Source organism: Elaeis guineensis, chromosome 16, assembly GCF_000442705.2.
Source record: "Elaeis guineensis isolate ETL-2024a chromosome 16, EG11, whole genome shotgun sequence".
In the NCBI taxonomy this organism is placed as follows: Eukaryota; Viridiplantae; Streptophyta; class Magnoliopsida; order Arecales; family Arecaceae; genus Elaeis; species Elaeis guineensis.
Window position 1 is genome coordinate 43,110,326 of NC_026008.2, and position 20,494 is coordinate 43,130,819.

The following is a 20,494-nucleotide window of genomic DNA, read 5'->3' on the forward strand; positions in this document are numbered from 1 at the left end:
AAAAAAAAAATTGAAGCTTCTCTTTGAAAATAGAATATTAATTTTTTCAAGATAAAAATATTCTTACTCAAAATTATTATTTACCATAACTACCACTCTTTATTTTCACGTAATCCTCTCATTATTTATTACCTAAAATATTCAATATATATTATCTTTAGTTCAATTATATTTATATTGATTAAAATTTTTAATATATTTTTTATTATTTTATTATTTTATATTTTAATTAAATAAAAATAAAAATTTAATTAAAATTAATTATAATAAATATTTAAAATAATTTATCTATTTAAATAATATTAATTATAAAATAAATCTATATATGTTTTTTTTTTCGTAATTTGACAGTTAAAATATTTTTTTTGAAAGATTTGTCAAACATAAATTGCTTCTCAAATATTGATAAAAGCGTTTATCAAATAATTTTGTCAAACACAAACAACTTCTTCCTCACAGTATTTCTTTTGAAATTTTATTTAAAAAAATATATTTTAAAATAAATTAATTTTCACAACTTGACCAAACAGACTTTAAGTAAATATATTTGCTGTCGAGATGCCGACAAGATAGAGAAAATTACTGAATAAACACGAATCATGCTGTGGAAACAAGATGTTGAACAAAAGCATAAAAACAGGGAGATCATCCCATGATAAATATTGAGTAATTATTCATTAAATGGTTTTGGAGGCCCACCCCTTTTCATATATGTTTTATACCTGATATGTATACTTCCAGAGTCCACACCGGTAACACACGTACCTCGAGAAAATAAAACAAGAAATATAACAGGAGAACTTATAAATATAATCTTCATCTTGCCATTTCACAGTAGACACAGCCATTCTTCCTTGCTACGGCTGGGTCCACGCAATCATGGACAGGAAAGAATAACTGCTCGTTCAGCTTCAAATTTTCAAGCCTGCTCAAATCCAGGAGATGTTCAGCATGCTCCTGTTCAACCTGAAGGCTGCCAAATTGAATTTATTCCCATTCGACAGTCGCTGGTGGTTTTGATGTAATGTCCTGGCAGACTCTGTTTACACCCCGGACGTTATTGCATATCTTTCGAACCACATCAACAAGAAATTTGTGGTCAAAATAATACCTGAATGAGATTTACATGTTAATGAAGATAATGTTAGATATGAGAGACAAGGATAGAAAGGGGAGGAAATAACTGCATATATGGAAACATCAAGCATCGATGATAGATGTCCTGTGATTCAAAGACACTGAAGATGGTTCTGGTACATGTGCTGACTGTCTGATGCCTCAAGGTTCACAAAATATAAAGTCAAACAGGAGAATTCAAACATAAGATAGAGGCAATCCTGCCTAGCCATAATCGCAATCTTATTGCTGCCAACCCAACAGGCAGTTTAGAGTGCTGTGCCAAAGCGATGGGCATTCCACAGTCGCAACTTTGATCACAAGCCTTTCATCGCTATGTCTGCTTAATTTTGAACTTACATGACTGGAGGATTTTAAAAGTGCATAAATCTTGTTGCTAGAAATGCTAAATCTGGTCTTATCAACTTTACTCATACCCTCATTTAGTACTTAAGTAACCAAATTGAACTAATGCCACCTAAGCCAGACAAAACCCTAAATGTTACAACATGGAATGTAAAACTAAGTTATCTTCACGTATTCAGAGTACCATAGTAGGTGGCAAAGAGGTTCTCATACCAAAGATGGTCTGGAAGCATCCAAGAAACAAACAATCAAGCTACAAATTACATCTGCTGCATCTAGTATTATTAGTTTGTCTGAAAACAATGAGGTCAATACACAACAAAAACATTTATAGATGGTCTGAAAATTCATCCAAAAAAAAAAAAAACACCAAGCTAGAGACCAACACTAAATTACATGGTTTTGTATGAACTGCATAAATGATGTTGTTCTGACACTGAAAGTACACATTGGAGAAATTGCCTTGTGCAAATGCTTCTGTAATTAATGCATTTCATTTGGTACACGTGTCTGTAATTAATAGATTTCATCTGTTGCCAGGCCCTTAAATAATTGCATTCATCTACAAGAAAATCTTGCTACAATTTCCCACGAAGATGAGCATATGCTATTTCCATCACCATGGTTGCACTGTGGGCACAAGCAAAACCTCGAAAAAGAATAAAATTCAAGCGCAATACAGCCAGCCAAACCTGCTAATGTGCTAGATAAATTCGTTTTTGTAGGAATACAAACCAATCACAGACAAAAACTAAAATTATCATTAGAATTGAACATATGAACCCTAGCACCATAATGACTGGCAAAAGCAAATTTTAGACAACCATTCATATATGTTAACGACTTTTAACCAACAAAAAGTAATTTCCCTATTTATGCAAATATCCACTTCTTGAAAATTGAAATTGAAAAAAAAAAAAAAAAAAAGGTCAAAATTTATTTCCTAATCATTCAAAATTGTCTGCTTTCTGAAGCCTAATAATTAAAAGGAAAAAATTGCTTTGGGACCTGATCATATTCATTCCGCTTGAAACTTTGACATTGACCATCACCACAAACATACACTAAGCATGAAAATTTATTTTACTTGTAACATTTACTCTGTCTGCCATCAACCTGCAAAGGGTTGTAGAACTCTAGGAAAGATGGATGACCAACAAATTACTTTATCTCCAAAACTATCCTCTCTCCCCACTCCACACCCCCCCCCCTCCCCACAAGACACACCCACCCACCAAAAAAAAAAAGCATGAAGTATTTCCCAACCTCATAATCAAGAACTCTGAAAAAGGCAATGTAAGCAATGAAGTGTAGAGACAAATAATTTAACACGTAATATTACCCCCGAGTTCCATCTGCACACATTTTCAGATTCCACAAACACATCAAATTTCTCTGATTAATATACACCAAAATCACTTCTAAAATACTCTCATCTCCTGAATTCCAATAAAAGCTACATCTGATGATAACTTAAAATCTTCATCATGTTAGGACCAAAAATTGAAAAAGATAGCTATTAACCTTTTGAAGGAACACCTAGTTTTATGCATCAAAACTTTGATCATGTTTGTTCAATTTCTGGATGAAGTTTGCACATGAAATTCAACTAACAAAAGATCTTTCAATTGTGTTCCTTTGGGAGGATGAAAAGGATGAAACAATAGCAAATTCTACTTTTCTGCACCTAACATGTGAGGTTTGACGATTACCATAGATAAACATAAAGAAAAAATAAGATTAGTAAGTTAAAAAAAGATATGTTACCAACCAGTCTGCAGTCATTCCATCCTCACTAGTAATTGCTCTAAGAACAACTACATGAGAATGGGTTCTCTGGTCACCTTGAACCCCAACTGATTGTACTGGCAAAAACACAGCGAAAGCTTGCCAGATGGAATCATAAAGGCCAGCATCTTTTATTGACTGAATGAATATCTCATCAACCTGTGAACAAATGAAGAAATAGATGACATGATACCAAAATAATAAAAATGTGATGCCCCCAAGAAATAATTAAACAAATAAAATAAGCAAACCTGGCGTAGAATCTCCAAGGCATTTCCTTCTGTAACATCACCCAAGACACGAACAGCAAGGCCAGGCCCAGGGAATGGGTGTCTCTTCAAAAATGATTCAGGAACATTCAGAATACTCCCCAGTTTTCGTACCTTTGAGCAAAAGTGAGACCAATTAGAACTGAAAGTGTAACACAATCAAGAGCAGAATGTTTTTAAGAAGCTATAGTACACAACTTGTTCTTTTGTTGCTTAAGTTACTACATGCTCTTTGGAAAGAAAATAAAAAAAATGCTTGCATAATGTACTAAGAAGCTAAACCTCATCTTTAAAGAAGAGTTTAAGTGGTTCAATGAGCTCTAGCTTCATGTCCTTTGGAAGTCCTCCAACATTATGATGGCTCTTGATTGTGTGGGAGTGAGTTGTTCCACTTCCAGGAGGAGGGCATGACTCGATCACATCAGGATACAGAGTTCCCTGGACCAAGAAAGCAGGTTTCTTTCCCAATTTTTTTTCCAACTCTTGAGCAAAATCATCAAAAATACATATGAACTCCCTTCCGATGATTTTTCTTTTACATTCTGGGTCTTTAACACCTCTAAGCTTACTAAGAAATTGATCGGTTGCGTCAATGCAAGTAACTGGCAAATGCAAGTTGCTCTCAAAGGTTGACATCACTCGTTCTCTCTCCTTATACCTACAGAACAGAGAGAAGATATCAACATTGACAAATAACAGATGCTAAGATTAAATTTTAAATCATTCTTTATTATAAATAAAATGAAATCCAACCTCAATAATCCATTGTCAACAAAGACACAGTGCAGCCTATCTCCAATTGCCTTATGAACAAGAGTAGCCGCAACAGCAGAATCTACTCCACCGGATAATGCACAAATGACATGTTCATCAGGTCCTACTGTTCGTTTGATGGACTTTATTTCTTCTTCAAGTCTATCTTGCATCTTCCAATTAGCAGTTACCCCACAAACATCAAAAAGAAAATGCCGTAGTGTTTCCATTCCTTGAGGTGAATGCGTCACCTACACCAAATTTTTTTTTTTTTTACATCATAATTAAATAAGAATGAAAGTTCGAAGCACCCCATAAATGAATGGTACTACATCATTCAAATTTCCTGTTAACAGTTCGATTCCACTTCACTTAAAAGGAATGAAAACAAAATACCAAAATGCAATAAATTTAGTAGTTAAAAAAGTGGCAAGGGCTATGAACAAGCTTCGAACCATTGCTGCACATACGTTCCAAGAGCAATGTAAATTGTCATTATGATCAAGATAAAAGAAGTGATACTTTTAGAAACAAATTCATAGGCAACATCAAAGTTTCTTGTTCGTTATGCTCACCATAAACAAGAAACAAAGGCAGAACTCTGCAATTATTTATCTAATTAACAAAATCCATCACACACGATAAGCCATAAGAAAATAATGGACAAAAATTCATTTCTTACTTTACTAGAAACAAAGCAAGTTGATATTTTTCCCTCTCAAAATAAATTCAATCTACTTGACACATAATAAAAGAATCAAATTGATATTGTTGGAATGGAACTAGCAATGGAATTAGTTTCTAAGATTACCTCCGGATGGTACTGAAGCCCGTAAAACCTTCTGGAGTGGTTCTCAATCGCCGCCACCGATCCCTGCAAACTTCTCGCAACCACCGTGAATCCCTCGGGCAACTTCACCACTTCGTCACCATGGCTCATCCACACCGTCTGAGTCCCGCAGAGGGCCTCCGGCCCATAAAGCCCGCACTCCTCCTCCACCGAGATCTCCATCTTCCCATATTCTTGCTTCTTTCCGATGGCGACCTCTCCTCCGAGTTTCTGGACGATCAGCTGCATACCGTAGCAGATCCCGAGCACGTACACGCCGTTCTCCTCAGCGTACCGGATGAAGCCGTCGGGGAACGAGGGGGCGCCGTCGACGTGGACGGAGTGGGGCCCGCCCGAGAGGATGACGACGCGGGGCTTGTGCTCGGCGATGAAAGAGAGGGAGGAGGTGCCGGAGATGCAGAGGGTGAAGACGGAGAGCTGCCGGATCCGGCGGGTGATAAGGTGGGTGTACTGGGAGCCGTAGTCCAGGACGAGCACGCCCACGTCGCCGCAGCCAGAGGCCTTCGCTATGGAATCCATTGTCTCCGGCGGCGGCGGCTGGCGAGGGTTAGGGTTTTGGGTGTTATGCAAGTAATAGAGGCGGCTGGGATTGTTGGGGGCTTGATTTGGCGGGAATTTCTGTTGATTGGGCTGAACATACGACTCGTGTTTCCTATCCGACAAGTTATTATGTATCATCGGGACAGTTTAATATCATAATAATCATAATATATATATATATATATAGAATGATTATATAATAAAAAAATCGATTTAAACTATAAATTTTTATATATTAATTTTTTTATTTTTTTTAATATCTCATCACCTTATATTTTTATCATTAAATTTATAGGACTGGTTTGGTTCGCTGAAAGGACTTTTCTTTCCAAAAAATTACTTCGTAAAGTTATTTCGTGGAAATAGAATTTTGGTATGTTTGGTTAACCATAAGAAGATGACTTATTATAAAGTAGTTTATATTTGAATGAGCATCTGTTTTTATAAAAAAATTATGTGAAATACCTATTATACCCTTGGTAGATATAAAACCATACATTTTTACTTATAAATTTTATATAAATATTAATATTATATTTATATTAATATAAATATAACATTAATATATTATAATATAATATTAGATCATAATAATTTATTGTGTTAATATAATACTAATATTAATATAATATAAATATTTTAATATAATAAATTTATTAATATAGATATAAATATTATATTATATAAATATAAATATTACATTAATATTAATAAAAATATTATATTTATGTAAATATTAAAATATAATAAATATTAATATTATATTTATATAAATATTAAGATAATATTAATATAATATTATATTACTATTCAGTATTTCATTCTAACAATCCATTGATATTTTACTAAAATTTAGCTATATATTTTAAAAAAATATTTTAAGAAAGAAAAAAATACCATCACTTCTCATATCATAAAAAGTGTCAAAATCCACCTTTCCTAAAGATTTTCACTTCCCATAAAATGTGGAAAGTGACTTCCTATGGAAAGTACTTTTTTCACTCTCTTTTCTCTTAAAACTCCAACCAAATAAGAGGCTCTTTCTCCACTTCTCAGGAAGTGTCTCTTTCTCCTCTACTTCCTATCAATCAAACGGGTCCATGATGTTTGTTTTTTTAGATAAATAAATTTATTGATTTATACTTAACAGTTATGTAATCTATAGTTCTCAATTCTCATACAAAATATGTAGTCGCAAATTTTATATTCGCAATTCACATAATTTTCAAATCCACATTGAAAAAATCACCTTAGCCATCATCTAAACTTCCTGACCGCTCCAAGTCTCTCACTCACGGATCTAAACTCCCCTATGCATCCCATACAATTGGAATTCACATAATCCCATGTTGATGAAAAAATAACGAAAATAAAAGAAGAATATAGAAAAAAGCAACGAAAACAAAAGAACGGTGGAAAAATTCAAAAGCAAAACCTTTTTATGCATAAATTGATTTTTTCAGAGATGTGGAAAACGAAGACAGATGACGGTGGAGATCAATGGGAGGTGACAACGAAGAGAGCAGAAAGGAGGTCAGCGTTAAAGAGATTTGTGGGAAAGAACACACCTGAGAAAGATTGGAGAGGGGATGGCCGATGCTGTAATGATGGAGAGGAAGACAATAATGGAGACCAGCGGGGGATAACGGCTAAGAAAATAGGAAAGAGATGGGCATTCGCGAGGGCTCTACAAAATAGTGGCAGTGAGGAGGTGATTTGAGAAGGGTTTGAAGAAAAATAAAAATCAAAATAAAATACAACCGTTGCTTTATTAAAAAATAGCAATCCGAGATGAAAAGTCCTAAACTCTTGTTTATTGTACTGTATAGATGTGTTCCTAAACCAACTATTTATGGTCATGCCGTTTAATAGAAATCACCCATCGATTGAAATCAATTAATCGCATCAATGGTGTGGCTTGCTCGAATAAAATCTTTAGACAGATTGTCTAGATTTCCCCACTGCTTAGATTTTGTCGGATTCAGTTCCTCGTCTCCTCTCTTCTGATCGAATCTCTCCACTTTGCTAAAAACTATGGATTTTTTTTATGACTTTTGTTGGTGCTGGATCCGATCTGAGTCCCATCGAGAGTTAGGGTTTTGTCTCGCAATATGTGGTGGCTTCAATTGATTTACTTTTTGATTGCTTTCTTCTTTTTGTTTCGAAATTAATACATTGTAGGAAGGTTTTGTGGGTTTTGCTGTGATGAATCTTAAATTGGAAGATGGATGATTGCGGGTTGAGAGCTCCCATGTGATGCCTCTCCAAAACTGCAAAAGATTTCTGAGCTAAAAACTTTTAGATCCCGAGATCACATAGGGCTCGTATTTTTCTCCTGATATGTCCCATCGGTATCATCCTCTTTGATTATTTCGCCAATGTGATCTTTTCTGAATGGATGTTTTCTTTATTCTTCTTTTTGGCTTTTTTTTCTTTTTTCTGATTGTTTACTCTTAAAGTTGCTGATTTTGAACATGTGGATCTATTTTGAAGAGATAATTGAGATTGTTGCAATAATTTCCTTATAAATTAAGAAAAAAAATTATTTAAATAATGCTAGAATGAAAAAAATTATTTCATTAACAATTTTTTATTTTCATTTTAAAATTAAAAAAAATAACTTTAAAAGACTGTTGATCCATCATGAAAACGATGATATTTTTTTTTTTTTTGGATAAAGAGAATTGCATCATGCATGCGAAAGTTTACGTTTTTCTAATTTTTATTTTTGGACAAACACAAGCAAGCTATTTAGCTTTCTTGAAAGTAAATTTTTCCCTATTATGTGCTGTCACGGGGCATGACTATTGATTTTTATTTTTTTTTGGATAATGCACTAGTATTTTTCCTTTTGTATGAGGTCTCGAGGGAATTTTTCTATTGTTTAAACTCTTGTATCTCTATTCATGGGGTGTTTGGTTGGGAGGAATGAAGATCCGAAATCGGAATGGGTGACTTCCATTCCAACCATTTGATTAGGAAGAGTCTCATTCCGATTCTGGGATGGAACGAAGATGGTTCAATTTATATAAAACTCAATCCCTACTCTCCTTTATGGATTCAATTTTTCATTTTGATTCCGATTCTGATCACGAAACAAATACTTCAAAAATTTGACCATTCCGATTCCAAATCATTTTGATTTTCATTCTGATTCTGATTTCGCTTGCGAACCAAATATCCTCCCCCCGTGCTCACAAAGATGATGACTTCATATTACTAAATCGCAAATTCATAAGTTCTCCCGACAAGGAACTCCTATTTAGTTATTCTCATCAGCCTTTGATATTAATACCTCACATATTTCATAGCCATCGATCTACATTTTGCCCTCTCCTGCTCGAGGTACATCAGAGATTTCATTCAAAACTCTAGCATGCAGCAGAAGTGCCAGTATAATTGTATCAAGCATTGTACCTCTGCAAAAATTTGACCTGAACATGCTTAAAGAGAAGATTTATCAACCATTTATCAGGAAAGGCAAAATAATTTCCTTGATGCAGTGGATTTCAATGTCATTTTCCTCCACTTGGTGCGGTGGACGTCAATGTCACGTGTAATCTGCCATTTGAGAAAAAAATAAATCCACCATATTTCTAATGAAATGTTACATTGAAATATATTCTGCATTTCATATTTTGTCCACTGAGACAAAATACAAATAAAGATTTCAGAGACTTGAAACACGTTCACAGGCATTGTTGAAGACATACCCTGCTGGAGAGAAGGCCACAACAAAAGTAGCTTTTCAACTCTTGAATTTCTGCCTGATTATCTCAAGGCCTTCCCTGCAATCTTCAACAGTCCTCCTTGCCCTATGGACAACACTTGGGCTTAATCCAGAAGCATTATAACAAAGCTCATTGACTGATTTTCTTGCCTTTGAAATGATAGTACTATGGATCTCTTGGACATACTTGGAAGCATTTGAAACTGACCGCTTCAAAGCCCTAATTAAAGACACTATCTTTTGAATAAATTTTTCTATCACAATATTAGACTTTAATTTCAATTCGGCGGCCATTGCCTTAAGTTTCTCCACAATCTTTTCAGCTCTGGTAATCATTCCTTCCATCGGAGGCGGTTTCCAAGCTCCAAGCCATGTGAGTCCAGTGGAAGCATCATCCTGAAGATCTTCATCAACAATGACTTCGACGCCATACTTCTCCCGCTGTTTTCGGGCCTCCTCTAGATCTCTGGCCTGCTTCCTTGCTCTTTTAGCTTCCTCCTCTGCCCAGCACCTGGTGAAATATTAAGGATTGTGAAACTTGCTGGTGTTAATTCTGTTCAGTGAATAAAAATGAAACCATTACTCTAAGAATACTCTAGTTAAAATGTGAATGGGAACATGGAAAGACAAGACCTTCCACAAATTTCCAGATAGCACGTTAAAATAAACTGTGAAGTATCACATTTGAGGAATCAGAGACATGGTGATCTGGTGGAGATGCAACAAGAGAACTAGATAAAGATAATAATGGACTTCATACTAGGAGGATTTCCATAGAATGGTGTAACAGAGATATATTTGAATCATTAGAGAATAATTAAGCAGGTGAAATATCTTAATAAACAACAAAAGGAATTAAAAGAAAATGCTACAGCTTTTTTACTAAAGTGGACTTATTGACGACGCACCATAAGAGCATGAAAAGAATATCTTATCATTAACCAAAAATTTAAGTGCCAGTAGTTCTTTAGTGATATAAGCATTGACATTCTTACCTGGCCATGGACAACGCCTTCCTCTCAACTTCCAGCTCATATTCTAACCGGGCAATGACCTGGTTCTCTCTTTCTGCTTCCTTTCTAAGTTTGCTTATTCTGTCCTTCTCAAGAGATATCTCTATCTTGTCATTCAGCAAGCTCAGCAACTGCTCCTCGACCTCAAGCCTTAGCCTTGAAAGGGCCTCCATCTCTGCTTCAACAGCTGCCCGCCCACACATAAGGGCATCGTTTTTTTCCTCTCTTTCAGTTCTTAGTTTTTCCAATTCCACCCTTGCTTCTTCAGCCAATTTCTCCAGAGCATTTATCTTTTCCCTTTCAATGGCACAATCTTTCTCATAGCTTGCATTAAGGTCTTGCTTAACTTGATCTACTAAAGCAGTATCCGCATTCACCACTCTTTCAGCCAATGATTCTGCTTCAATGCGTGCTAGTTCATCGCTGATAGCCTCAGCAGTGTCACCACTTGCAATAGCAATAGCAGCTTGAGCTTTTGTGACTGGTTTATTGGGTTGAAATAGTCTAGTGAACCCTGAACAGGACAAAGCAACCGTGTGACTAATCACATGTTCCAGACCAATTTAAATAGATAAGGGACCATAGATGTGAAATGATACCAAAAGCAAGAGCAGTGATGCTCTGGTCTCCAGCAGACAGATCAGCTACCAAAGCAGGCCAAGCATCTGGGTTTATTTTATCGATGTCTATAAAACCAGAGCACTGGTACAGGTGCTGCTCGAAATAATAATATCATAATGTTGGTAATCAACAAAATATTTTCTTATAGTACCATAAAAAGTGTCAAGCAAACCTAAAATGTTCGCTTATTACATTTATGTCAACTTCTGGAAGAAGTTTTTCCTCCAAAGCCATCTTCCAACTCACAAGATCTTGGCGTGATAGGGGGCTGCAGTGCAAATAGCTTGATATGGTAGGTCTCATTTTCTTTTTCCAGAAACAAAAAAAAAAAGGGGAAAGCATGTGGTTCACCTTTCTGGTGAAAAAAGGACAGCATCCTCAGATGAGAGCTTGCTCGAGATAAGTCCAGCTTCTGCCAAGCCTATAGTGTGAAATGTGATACTATAAGTGTCACCACTGAATACAGAACAAATTAAAGGGAAGGCATCTCCATTGTAATAATCTAAGTAAAAGACATTTTCATACTAATTTCAGTTCTTACCTTGAATTAATGCAAAATCAGGGTCGTCAGGAGTGACATCATCAAATGCAAGTTCAGTCATGTTCTCTATATACATTGCAGGGTAAACTTTTGAACAAGCGTACCTGCACAAGATTTTAAAGGTAAACAATTTGCACTATGGAGCAAGGACTGCTGCCCATACTTAGAAATTATGTCCAACAAGCATTTGAAATTTTACAGTGATATCAGAAGAAAAGAAGACACCTTGAAAGTGAACTACTTGCAGCTACCAACCATCGAGCATACTCACGACGAGTACACAAGTCACCAGGTTGAACATCATCCTCAATAACCTATAAGACATTTGATATGATGAAAATTACTATTAAAAAATTACCAAGTTAAATATATAAGAATGGATAAGTTTTTCAACATAGAGATATACTAGATATTTAAAATTCAGATAGAACTCTATAGGCATGAACAGGAAGACAAAAAAGAAAAAGAAGAAATACTGCCTGCATCTTTAAGCTCTCCCTAATATATCCAAAGAAGAAATACTGCCTGCATCTTTAAGCTCTCCCTAATATAACCTTACAAAAGACAACTGATGCCATGAACAGTTGAAGGGGAATAGGTGCTATCCAAAGGCCCTGTTTGTAACAAAAGAAACCATCTGGTCATGGTCACTCAGAATACAAGATTGTGGATATAACCATCCTGAACGACAAATACTGCCTTGGCTTATGCATATTTTAATATAGATGGTAATATGCTTCTGTTACAAACATGTGCTCCCTACAATTGATGGTTATTAAAAACTACATGCTAATTGTACTTTTATGAACATGAGTTAGCTATTCCAAGGAAATTCACGGGACATTCCATAAAACTATATTATGTGCTAGTTGATACACTAATTGAAAAAGGTAGTCAAGTGAGAGTTTACTACAATCACCATCGAACAATGTAGGAGTACCTTTAGAACTTGCAGTGCTCTCAATGCTTGCCCCTGAACTTGGTCAACTACTGGTGGAACTACAACTTTTCCAGGAGGCACCGTAAAGGCTGCAGAGACAAGCAAGAGCAGATGCATTAACAAAGTAAAGGTTTTCTCATGAACTAGCAACTAGCAAAATGACCTGCTACTTTGAAGTGACTGTTTATTTTGGATTATATTCCATTTGATCCACTAATCCTGAAGCTGGAAGTGCTCCAAAAGGCATACTTTTATTGTTCAGAGGTTACCTAGTGCATTCCACCAGAAGCTTCTGGATTTCAGTTGGACAATTGTGATTGAGACTGTTCATGATGAATCCATGCCAATTACATCATACACTACCCAAAAACAAAGAGTAAATATCAGCAAGGAGCTGCAGTATCCAGCTGTCCCCAATATCCGGTTCCTTTAAACCCAAAGGCAGGAGTCTCCAGTAAACCTTCAGAACTGATCAGGGAATCTCGAATGGAGACTGGCTCTAGTTTCATGAAACTGGAATTCAGGAACAGATTGTACAATGACATTTTGACACTAGGAAAATCCAAAGGAACCTGCATATCTGGGAATTTATTGTTTTGGGATGTTCAATTTCTATAATCTTTTGAATCAGCATCAAAGAAAGGTAAGTTAGTGATTAAACAAGTGTATGCAAATTTTCATCCCATCATATAACCAGGTTGACTTTAAAAAATTGATGGTGCAATGTGAACAGTTGAAACCAGATCAATCGCAGAAAGACTGACATCATAGGCAGATATTAGTAGAATTTGGTTAAGGTCAGTGATTAAAAAAAATTGTACAACATTTGTTGTCAGATGCAGATCTTCTTGTCATGAAGCTTTGTGAATAGATTCAATAGTATCTTGCATCCATGACTTTTAATGATGTCCCTGGATCAGTAGTAGCATCAAGTCTAATCTCATGACCAGTGACTCTAAGGAAGGGATGATCTATGTTCATACCTCTGTCATGCTGAGATTTACAGTCTTCCATGTTGCCTTCCTTGTCTGATAATACAGCATAAGACCCATTTCCCACTAGATCAACTTGTGTGCCCTGATCATCAGAAGACAGTAACACCTCCTGTTCAGTTGTTAGAGATTTCATCTCCTGTTTGACTCCTGTTTCCATCAATATTTGGGATTATTAAAAGACTAAGCACTTGAGCAAGCAAGAGGGTTAATGGTGATTCATCTCTTAACAATCAAGAATATCATTGTGAGAAAAAGGAAAAAAAATTGCAACTCAAAAATAACCCAAAACCATGCAAATAACATTCAAATTCAATAGCACAGACAGAGTTCAACTAAAAACATTTGGCGTCACATATAATTTCTTAGTCATGGTACTTGCCAGTTCCACTTTTCAAATGTAATGACGTAAATGTAACTCCTGCAGCTAAAAAGATTCCAACAAGTCCAGCTTCCAGAATCCCTGCAAGTAAACTACTAGAGAAGTGTCATTAGTATTCCAAAAACCTAAAGAATATGGAAACATTGTAATGCAAATAGATAATATGAGGAAATATTCTGTTCTACACTACAAATCTCTTTTTTATTGCAAGATTAAAAATTAAAGACAGACATAATTAAGCTTTTGATGAACCCAATTCGAAAGATTTTAAGTAGGATATGCTTGGAATATATTTGGATTGAGCCATGTTGGGCTGATATTTTCAATGTTTCATGCACATTTTTTGTTATCATAGGTCTGCCAATATGCAATCAACCATTCTGTTCAATACATTGGAGCATGACATTCAACAAATCATCTCAAGCTTCACGTTAGTAGATGATAGAAATTTTCATTAGCATTGGTCCGTCCCTGACTAAAATTCATCCATAGGTCAAAAAAAGAAAATTGCGTCAGAGCGAAAGACACGACTAGGTTTCCACAGAACTGAGAATTGTTGCTGCTACTGAAGAAATATACATATCAGAAAATAGAAAAAGGATTGAGCACAAGGAATTATCAAATAAAAACTTCACCACCGCACCAAGGTTTTTAATCCACAAATTTCTCCTCAAAATTGAAATATAATATCTGTTAACCAAAAATTCTATCCAATTCAGGCAACTCGAAACATCAAGACTAGTCAAATAATTAAAATCCTATCCAGCTATTAAAGAGGCAGAAGAAGTAAAGGAAAAACAATCTGGAAAATCGACAGCAAGTTCTCACTTCCAAGCCCTCCCTTCTTCTTGGAGCCGCTAATCTCCGGGGGGCGGACCACCCAGAGAAACAATCTGGCCGGGGGTCGCCGTCGGCCCACGAGTGGCTCTTTCCTCCATCTATGGCCGCCGCTCCGGCGGCGCAGACCAGGCGGATGCGGCGATGGGGCGGACGCATTCGAATCCGGAGGACGACGGAGGAGATTTCTCTAGACCCGCGTCCGAGCCGTAGCTGGAAAGAGCTCGGCGGAGCCCTTAACGAAGCCATCGCCTCTCAGGCGAGAGAAACCCCGACTGAGGGTTCTGGAAGCTCGAAGACGAAGGAGAAAGAAATAATTTCCTTCCCTTGCGTATTCTCGGGTCAGAGGACAGTACGAGCGACCGGTGCGATCGGGTCCACTAGGGAATTTATAAAGCGAGGAGCAACAATGTAAAGTCGGCAACTTCAAGGCGGAATTTAGCCATTGGGGCGGTCGGGTCCACTAGGGAACCGATCGGTCGGGCAGGTTATGGCGGATTGGACCGGGATTGACTCGATCCGATTTATCTGCACCCCTCCTCCCAAAGCCGGTACCGTTGATAGCGGACGGGGACGGTAGGAGGGAAGAATTGGAGAAGGAGGACTGATTTTGAGGTCGATATGATTTCTCGCAATTTTTAAAATAGCAATATAATTCTTGATTCGCTGTTGTCTTTTCTTTTGATTCCTGGTGTATAATCTCTCTCTTTCTTGATCTAGATTTCTACAATTACCATGCGATCCGAAACTAGGGTTTTCGTTTATTGATCCATATTTTTGTTTTTTTTTTTTTTTTTTATGTACTGAACTGTGATTAGCTTGGGATTTCTGAGTTTTATTTTTATAGATTTTAAGCTTTGGGTCTTGGAGGTTCTTTGATTCTGTTAAGATGTACTCAAATTGGTCCCCTGGATGTGAACATTCTAGGTTATTTATTTTGCACTGCATCCTGTGTTAAAGCTGTTCGATGATGGATGCGAAGCATCCTCATGAGCAACCAACACCAGCTTCCAAAGATGAACCTGTTCAGTTTGATCCAAGCCGAAGTAAATATTCCATCCCTGCATTTATTCTTGTTGCTTCAAGTGTATAAAGGTTTGTCAGTTCTGCTTATGTTTTATTTGGCAGCTTCAAGATTCTCAGTTCGTTCTTTTGCTTCAACCAGTTATGCTTTGAATATATGATGATTTCAGAAATTAGATATCTCTGATGAAGGAATTTCTTTTTCATATATGTGTTGCATGGACTGTATCATTTGAGAACTTTGCTGACTTGTCACAAAGTCTGCTTTCTTGAATTTTTTTGAGAATTTTAACTAAGGTCGATGACCAAGTACAGAGCTTTGCCGGGGCAGCTGACTCATATAGGCATATTAGATAAGTGCAGATTTGATTGTATGATCATCTGGAGAAGAATTAGCTTTACCTGCTTAAGTTTTGGGTCTAAAAAGCCTTATGAGGGATTGGGCCCCTACTGTCAGTGATTTACTGGTTAATAGCGATACATCAGTTTGACTACAAACATTCAAATGAAAAAGGATAAGTAGAAGCACAGAACATATTTTATACTAGCCCTATTGATGTTAGCTTGAATACTTTGTTTTAAGTCAACTCTTGTTGACCCTTTTTCCAGCAAAAGCTAATTCATCAACCCTGGTTTTTCACAAGGAGGACTTGTTTGATGGTTGTGATATATCCAAAGTAAAGGCTCCAGGATTGATAAGGTCTTGGTCTTGGCCATTAGGCTTTTATTAGTCTAATTGGACTTCTGTGATCAAGGCTTCTGAGAGACTCAAGTAGTGTATTTTGGAATAGCTTCTTGTGTGCTCTGATTTCTGAGGAAGATTGTTGAATTTTGAAATGTTAACAGTTGCGTTACCTATGTTTTGCTACCATGCATATATGAATTTATACGCTGATATGAGGAAAAAGGAGCTTCTATGATTTGGCTTAGTCATTATGAATTGAGCAAGACTTGATTGCATGAGTGCACTAAGCAGCCAGTCGAGATAGCTGAATGTTTTGAGTATACATAGCTATAGTTTATGCCTGCTTCTGTGAAAAACTGTTCCAATCAATCCTCCAAGACAGTCTCACTATGTTACAATATCCAGTCAAAGTTCTCCCTTGATCATAACTTCTTTTTTCTGAAGACTTTCTAGCTTACTCTTGCTTTTTTTTTATTTTGAAGTGATTGGCATCATCAAAAGGAAGGCTTTGATAAAAGAACTTGCTGATGCTTACCACAATGAGTGTCTTGCCTATTGCCAGGAGCTTCTGCAACTTCAAAGAAAGTGGGAAGAGGTTGGTATCATTTTAACATTTAACCTTTGAAGTTATAAATTGCAACTGTGCTCCCTATCTTGCTTAATGTTAACCTTCTCAAATATTTAATTGTAACCTTAATTGTTCCTTTAGAAGTTCTGCATTCATCATATGTTATGAATACCTTTTATCATCTTATATGGAATCTGCTGAAGTGTTATAGGATGAGTTTGAACTCATATGGAGCTAATATTGGTTGTGTATATCTATCTCATCTATGCATTGCTATAAAGGATCAGGTTCCTCTGTATACTAGTTTCTGTTTGCAAAAAGATTGGTGATAATTGTAGAACAATACAATAAGCAAGAATGTATAACTGGTTAAAATACAATGTCCTTTAGTTAATAGATATATATCAAATAAACCGCCTTGGTGCATATAAATGTTTGACGTTTTACCTAGCAAAAGTTAGTAAGGTTTCAGGTTCAAAATTGACCTTTAGGAGCATATATCAGTGATTTTTCGGAGTGGGTTTGGTTTGTGTTGTGCCTTAGTGAGCATTGGTTAGCTTATTGAAAAAATTTATCTTTTCTTTTCCATGCTTGTTGGTCAGTGGCCACTTAGAGCTTCTTATTGAGTATCGTTGAGGTACAACAGGTACTCATCCTCTCCTCTTTTTGCATTGGTGAAGGAAACTTTTAGTGGTTTACATGTTAGGGGCATGCAGAAAGCTCTGGTTGCAGGGAATTTTGCTCAGTAATGTGCCGATGATGCACTTCTTTTAATAAAAAATGACCTTCAATTTTTTTTTTTTCCTTTCTGCTTCCTGTGGATGTTTGGTTTGAGGGTTAATGTTTGGAAGAGAATTTCATCTGGATTCATGTGAGTCAGCTGCTGATGGCAGAAGCTGAACTGTTTTTAATTGCGAGGTCCAGAGTTTACTTATTAGTCAGATTTATAGCTGCCCCGGACCTAGGGTGCTTGATCAGGTCTCAACTGCCAAGAGGTTTATCGAAAGCTGGGAAGTTGAATGAGTGGGCTGATCTTTGTACCCTTGGTAGTGGTATCTTCAATTTTTTAAAAGATTCACTCTCTGTAATGATCAAGCTAATCTAGTTTCATAATAATTTCTGACAAGGGTATGGTAGTGTTTCTAATAACAATGGATTGATGTGTTTTTGTTAAAGGGTTGATGTGTATATACAAGATCTTGTTGGACAAAAACTGGTTAGTGAAGATATGGCGCATTAGTAAATTTTCTTCATTGATTCTGAGTATTTAAAGGTTGGCTGGAATGTTGCTGGGAATCCATAATCTTGACCTTCGGCTCTTAGAGTATGAATGACAGCTTGCCTTCTATCCTCGTTGATTGGTTGTGATGTTGGAACAAAGTGTGCAAAGTAACATGGAACCTCACTGTTATTCTAGAAAAGATAATGAGGTAATGCCTCGCACATTATTTTGTTGTGAATTAGGATTCATTTCATCTTTTGAGTTCTTTTAATGACTGGCAAGCATCTTAATGTCCTCCAGCTTTTTTATTCAAGCTTGGGACCATTTTTGCAGTATTTGAATATTTCCTATGCCAAGAATCTACTACTTGGGGGATTGTAAAGGTCTTACTGATACTCTTCTATTGTATGGTTACTTAGTTTAGAAACTATTTTTTATTTTCTACTCTTGATAAGGATATCTTAGTATAGCCTCACTTAAGTAGGATAAAATATGCATAGGCTTCATGTTCCCTCACAGGAAAATGGTGTATTTTTTTCCTTTCCATGTTTTACCAAGTGACCTCTTTCATATAAAGCGGTGCATTTCCTCTTTTTTAAAAAAATAAAAAAATCTTTTTCCTCTTTTTTTTTTTGAAGGAAAAGTGATCTATTTTCCTATGGCCATAAATTTGCATATGCTCTTGTCATCCATTCTGAGTATCAAATCTTTTTTTTTTTTTTAAAAAAAAAATCCTATTTGCTTTTTGAGGTGTTGGTATATAATGCAGATTTCTAATTGTCTGTAATTTTCCTCTGGTGGCCGGTAACTGATTTACATTTGGTGCATAAGTTCCAGTCTAGAGCTGGTACTCATCTATATTTGGCACATGAAATGTTATAGTATCTTAGATCTGCTGTCAAATTATCTACCATTGACACTGAATTTTGCATTCCTTGTCCTCTCCTAGCACTTCTAATCAGTCCCTTTGTTTCCCTTCTCCAGCAACAATATATTGAAAGAAAAACTCCCGAGGATGCTAGAAAGCAGGTGGTGACGAAGCCCAAGCCCTCTAAACGTCCGAAGAAGAGGCTCTAGGAATCTATGGCTCAAAGTTTTCTATCTGTACTATATTTTCTTCACCATGTGATGGTCTACTCTCTTACTTTGCATATAGATTTCCGTCTCATTATATTAAATAAATGCTGATTGTAAAGTCCCAGGTTTTGCATTAGTATGCACCTACATCCTGTGTTTTCATAAATGGCAGTGCTTCACTGAAGAGATTTTATGCTAACCAGCCCGGTCGCATGCATAATTCTACTTGTCCTGGCAAGATCATTGCAAACATAATATGCAAATCCCTGACTATGGTAATCCACCCTCCAGCCTGCAAAAGAAATCCTGTGGGACATTAAAAGAACGCCAAGATTTTGCTCCAGTGAATATTCCGGGAATCTAAATGCATGTATAGAAGATCACATTGTCAAGCAAGTTAGCATGTTTTCTCCTTCATAAAGAAGTTCGTGAAGCCACTCTGTTCTATCTACATTGTTTGTAACTAGACCTCTCCATTGACTAGGTATGTTACAAAATCCACCAACGCAGCAAGGACGTGGTTTAGTTCGAATATACCATGACAGCGTAGCTGTTGGCAACTAATAAATCTCAAGCGTAATACAAGATGGATTTTGAAACAGATTCACACTCCATAGGTGTTGTTGCTGCCTGCCCGGTCCATGCCAAGTGGAGTGGTGTACCCTCGTATTTGTATCCAGACAAGAACATAACAAATGGAGGACACAGCGAGAAGACAAGGTGATTAACACATGATATACGCCGTATAGCATAGGTGGAAAATTATACCTTCAACCACGTACACTGATATATTCGTGCACCACATCAATCATCACATCATCTTGCTGTCTAATAATCATCGAGATGAGCATATAGTGAACGAAGCTTATAGCAAAGAGAAAGATGATTGATATAGTGTATGGCCATATAATGTATATGATACATGATATAAGTTTTAGTAAATAAAAAATTATATCCATATCGTGCCCATCAATGTGGGCGTGCATCAGGTCAATCATCAAATCTTCTTACTTTGGGCAATCACTAAAATGAGCGCATAATGAATGGAGTAGTGATTGGCATGACGCACGTGATGTAAGGTGTAATTTCTTTGAAGTGTCGGAATCATAAATGGATTTTAATGGCAGTGGGTCAGGTCGAGTCAGAATTTGCCCTGGTTAGCACTGGCCGAGGGCATCTTG

At 36.5% G+C, this 20,494-nt stretch overlaps 3 protein-coding genes across 3 annotated transcripts; 1 reads left to right on the top strand and 2 right to left on the bottom strand.

Moving 5' to 3' along the window:
- Positions 1-631: 631 nt before the first annotated feature.
- LOC105059036 (uncharacterized) lies at positions 632-5,791 on the bottom strand. Its single transcript, XM_010942171.4, has 6 exons — positions 5,104-5,791; positions 4,293-4,543; positions 3,822-4,197; positions 3,522-3,653; positions 3,254-3,429; positions 632-1,111 (listed from the first exon to the last, which is right to left on the bottom strand). Exons 1-6 carry the CDS (start codon positions 5,659-5,661, stop codon positions 988-990), a joined length of 1,617 nt encoding a protein of 538 aa, XP_010940473.3. The 5' UTR covers positions 5,662-5,791; the 3' UTR covers positions 632-987.
- A 3,458-nt stretch (positions 5,792-9,249) lies between these two features.
- On the bottom strand, positions 9,250-15,100 carry LOC105059037 (uncharacterized). The gene is given in 12 exon segments (XM_010942174.4): positions 9,250-9,923; positions 10,408-10,939; positions 11,025-11,139; positions 11,239-11,314; positions 11,398-11,467; positions 11,588-11,691; positions 11,813-11,901; positions 12,528-12,616; positions 13,511-13,669; positions 13,902-13,982; positions 14,730-14,771; positions 14,774-15,100. Coding segments are annotated over 12 exon segments (2,064 nt in total). The 5' UTR covers positions 14,988-15,100; the 3' UTR covers positions 9,250-9,430.
- Positions 15,101-15,202: 102 nt separating this feature from the next.
- LOC105059039 (uncharacterized) lies at positions 15,203-19,512 on the top strand. The gene is made up of 4 exons (XM_010942177.4): positions 15,203-15,353; positions 15,666-15,784; positions 16,929-17,041; positions 19,221-19,512. The coding sequence occupies exons 2-4, from the start codon at positions 15,706-15,708 to the stop codon at positions 19,311-19,313; spliced, it is 285 nt and encodes a 94-aa protein (XP_010940479.1). The 5' UTR covers positions 15,203-15,353; positions 15,666-15,705; the 3' UTR covers positions 19,314-19,512.
- The last annotated feature ends 982 nt before the right edge of the window (positions 19,513-20,494 follow it).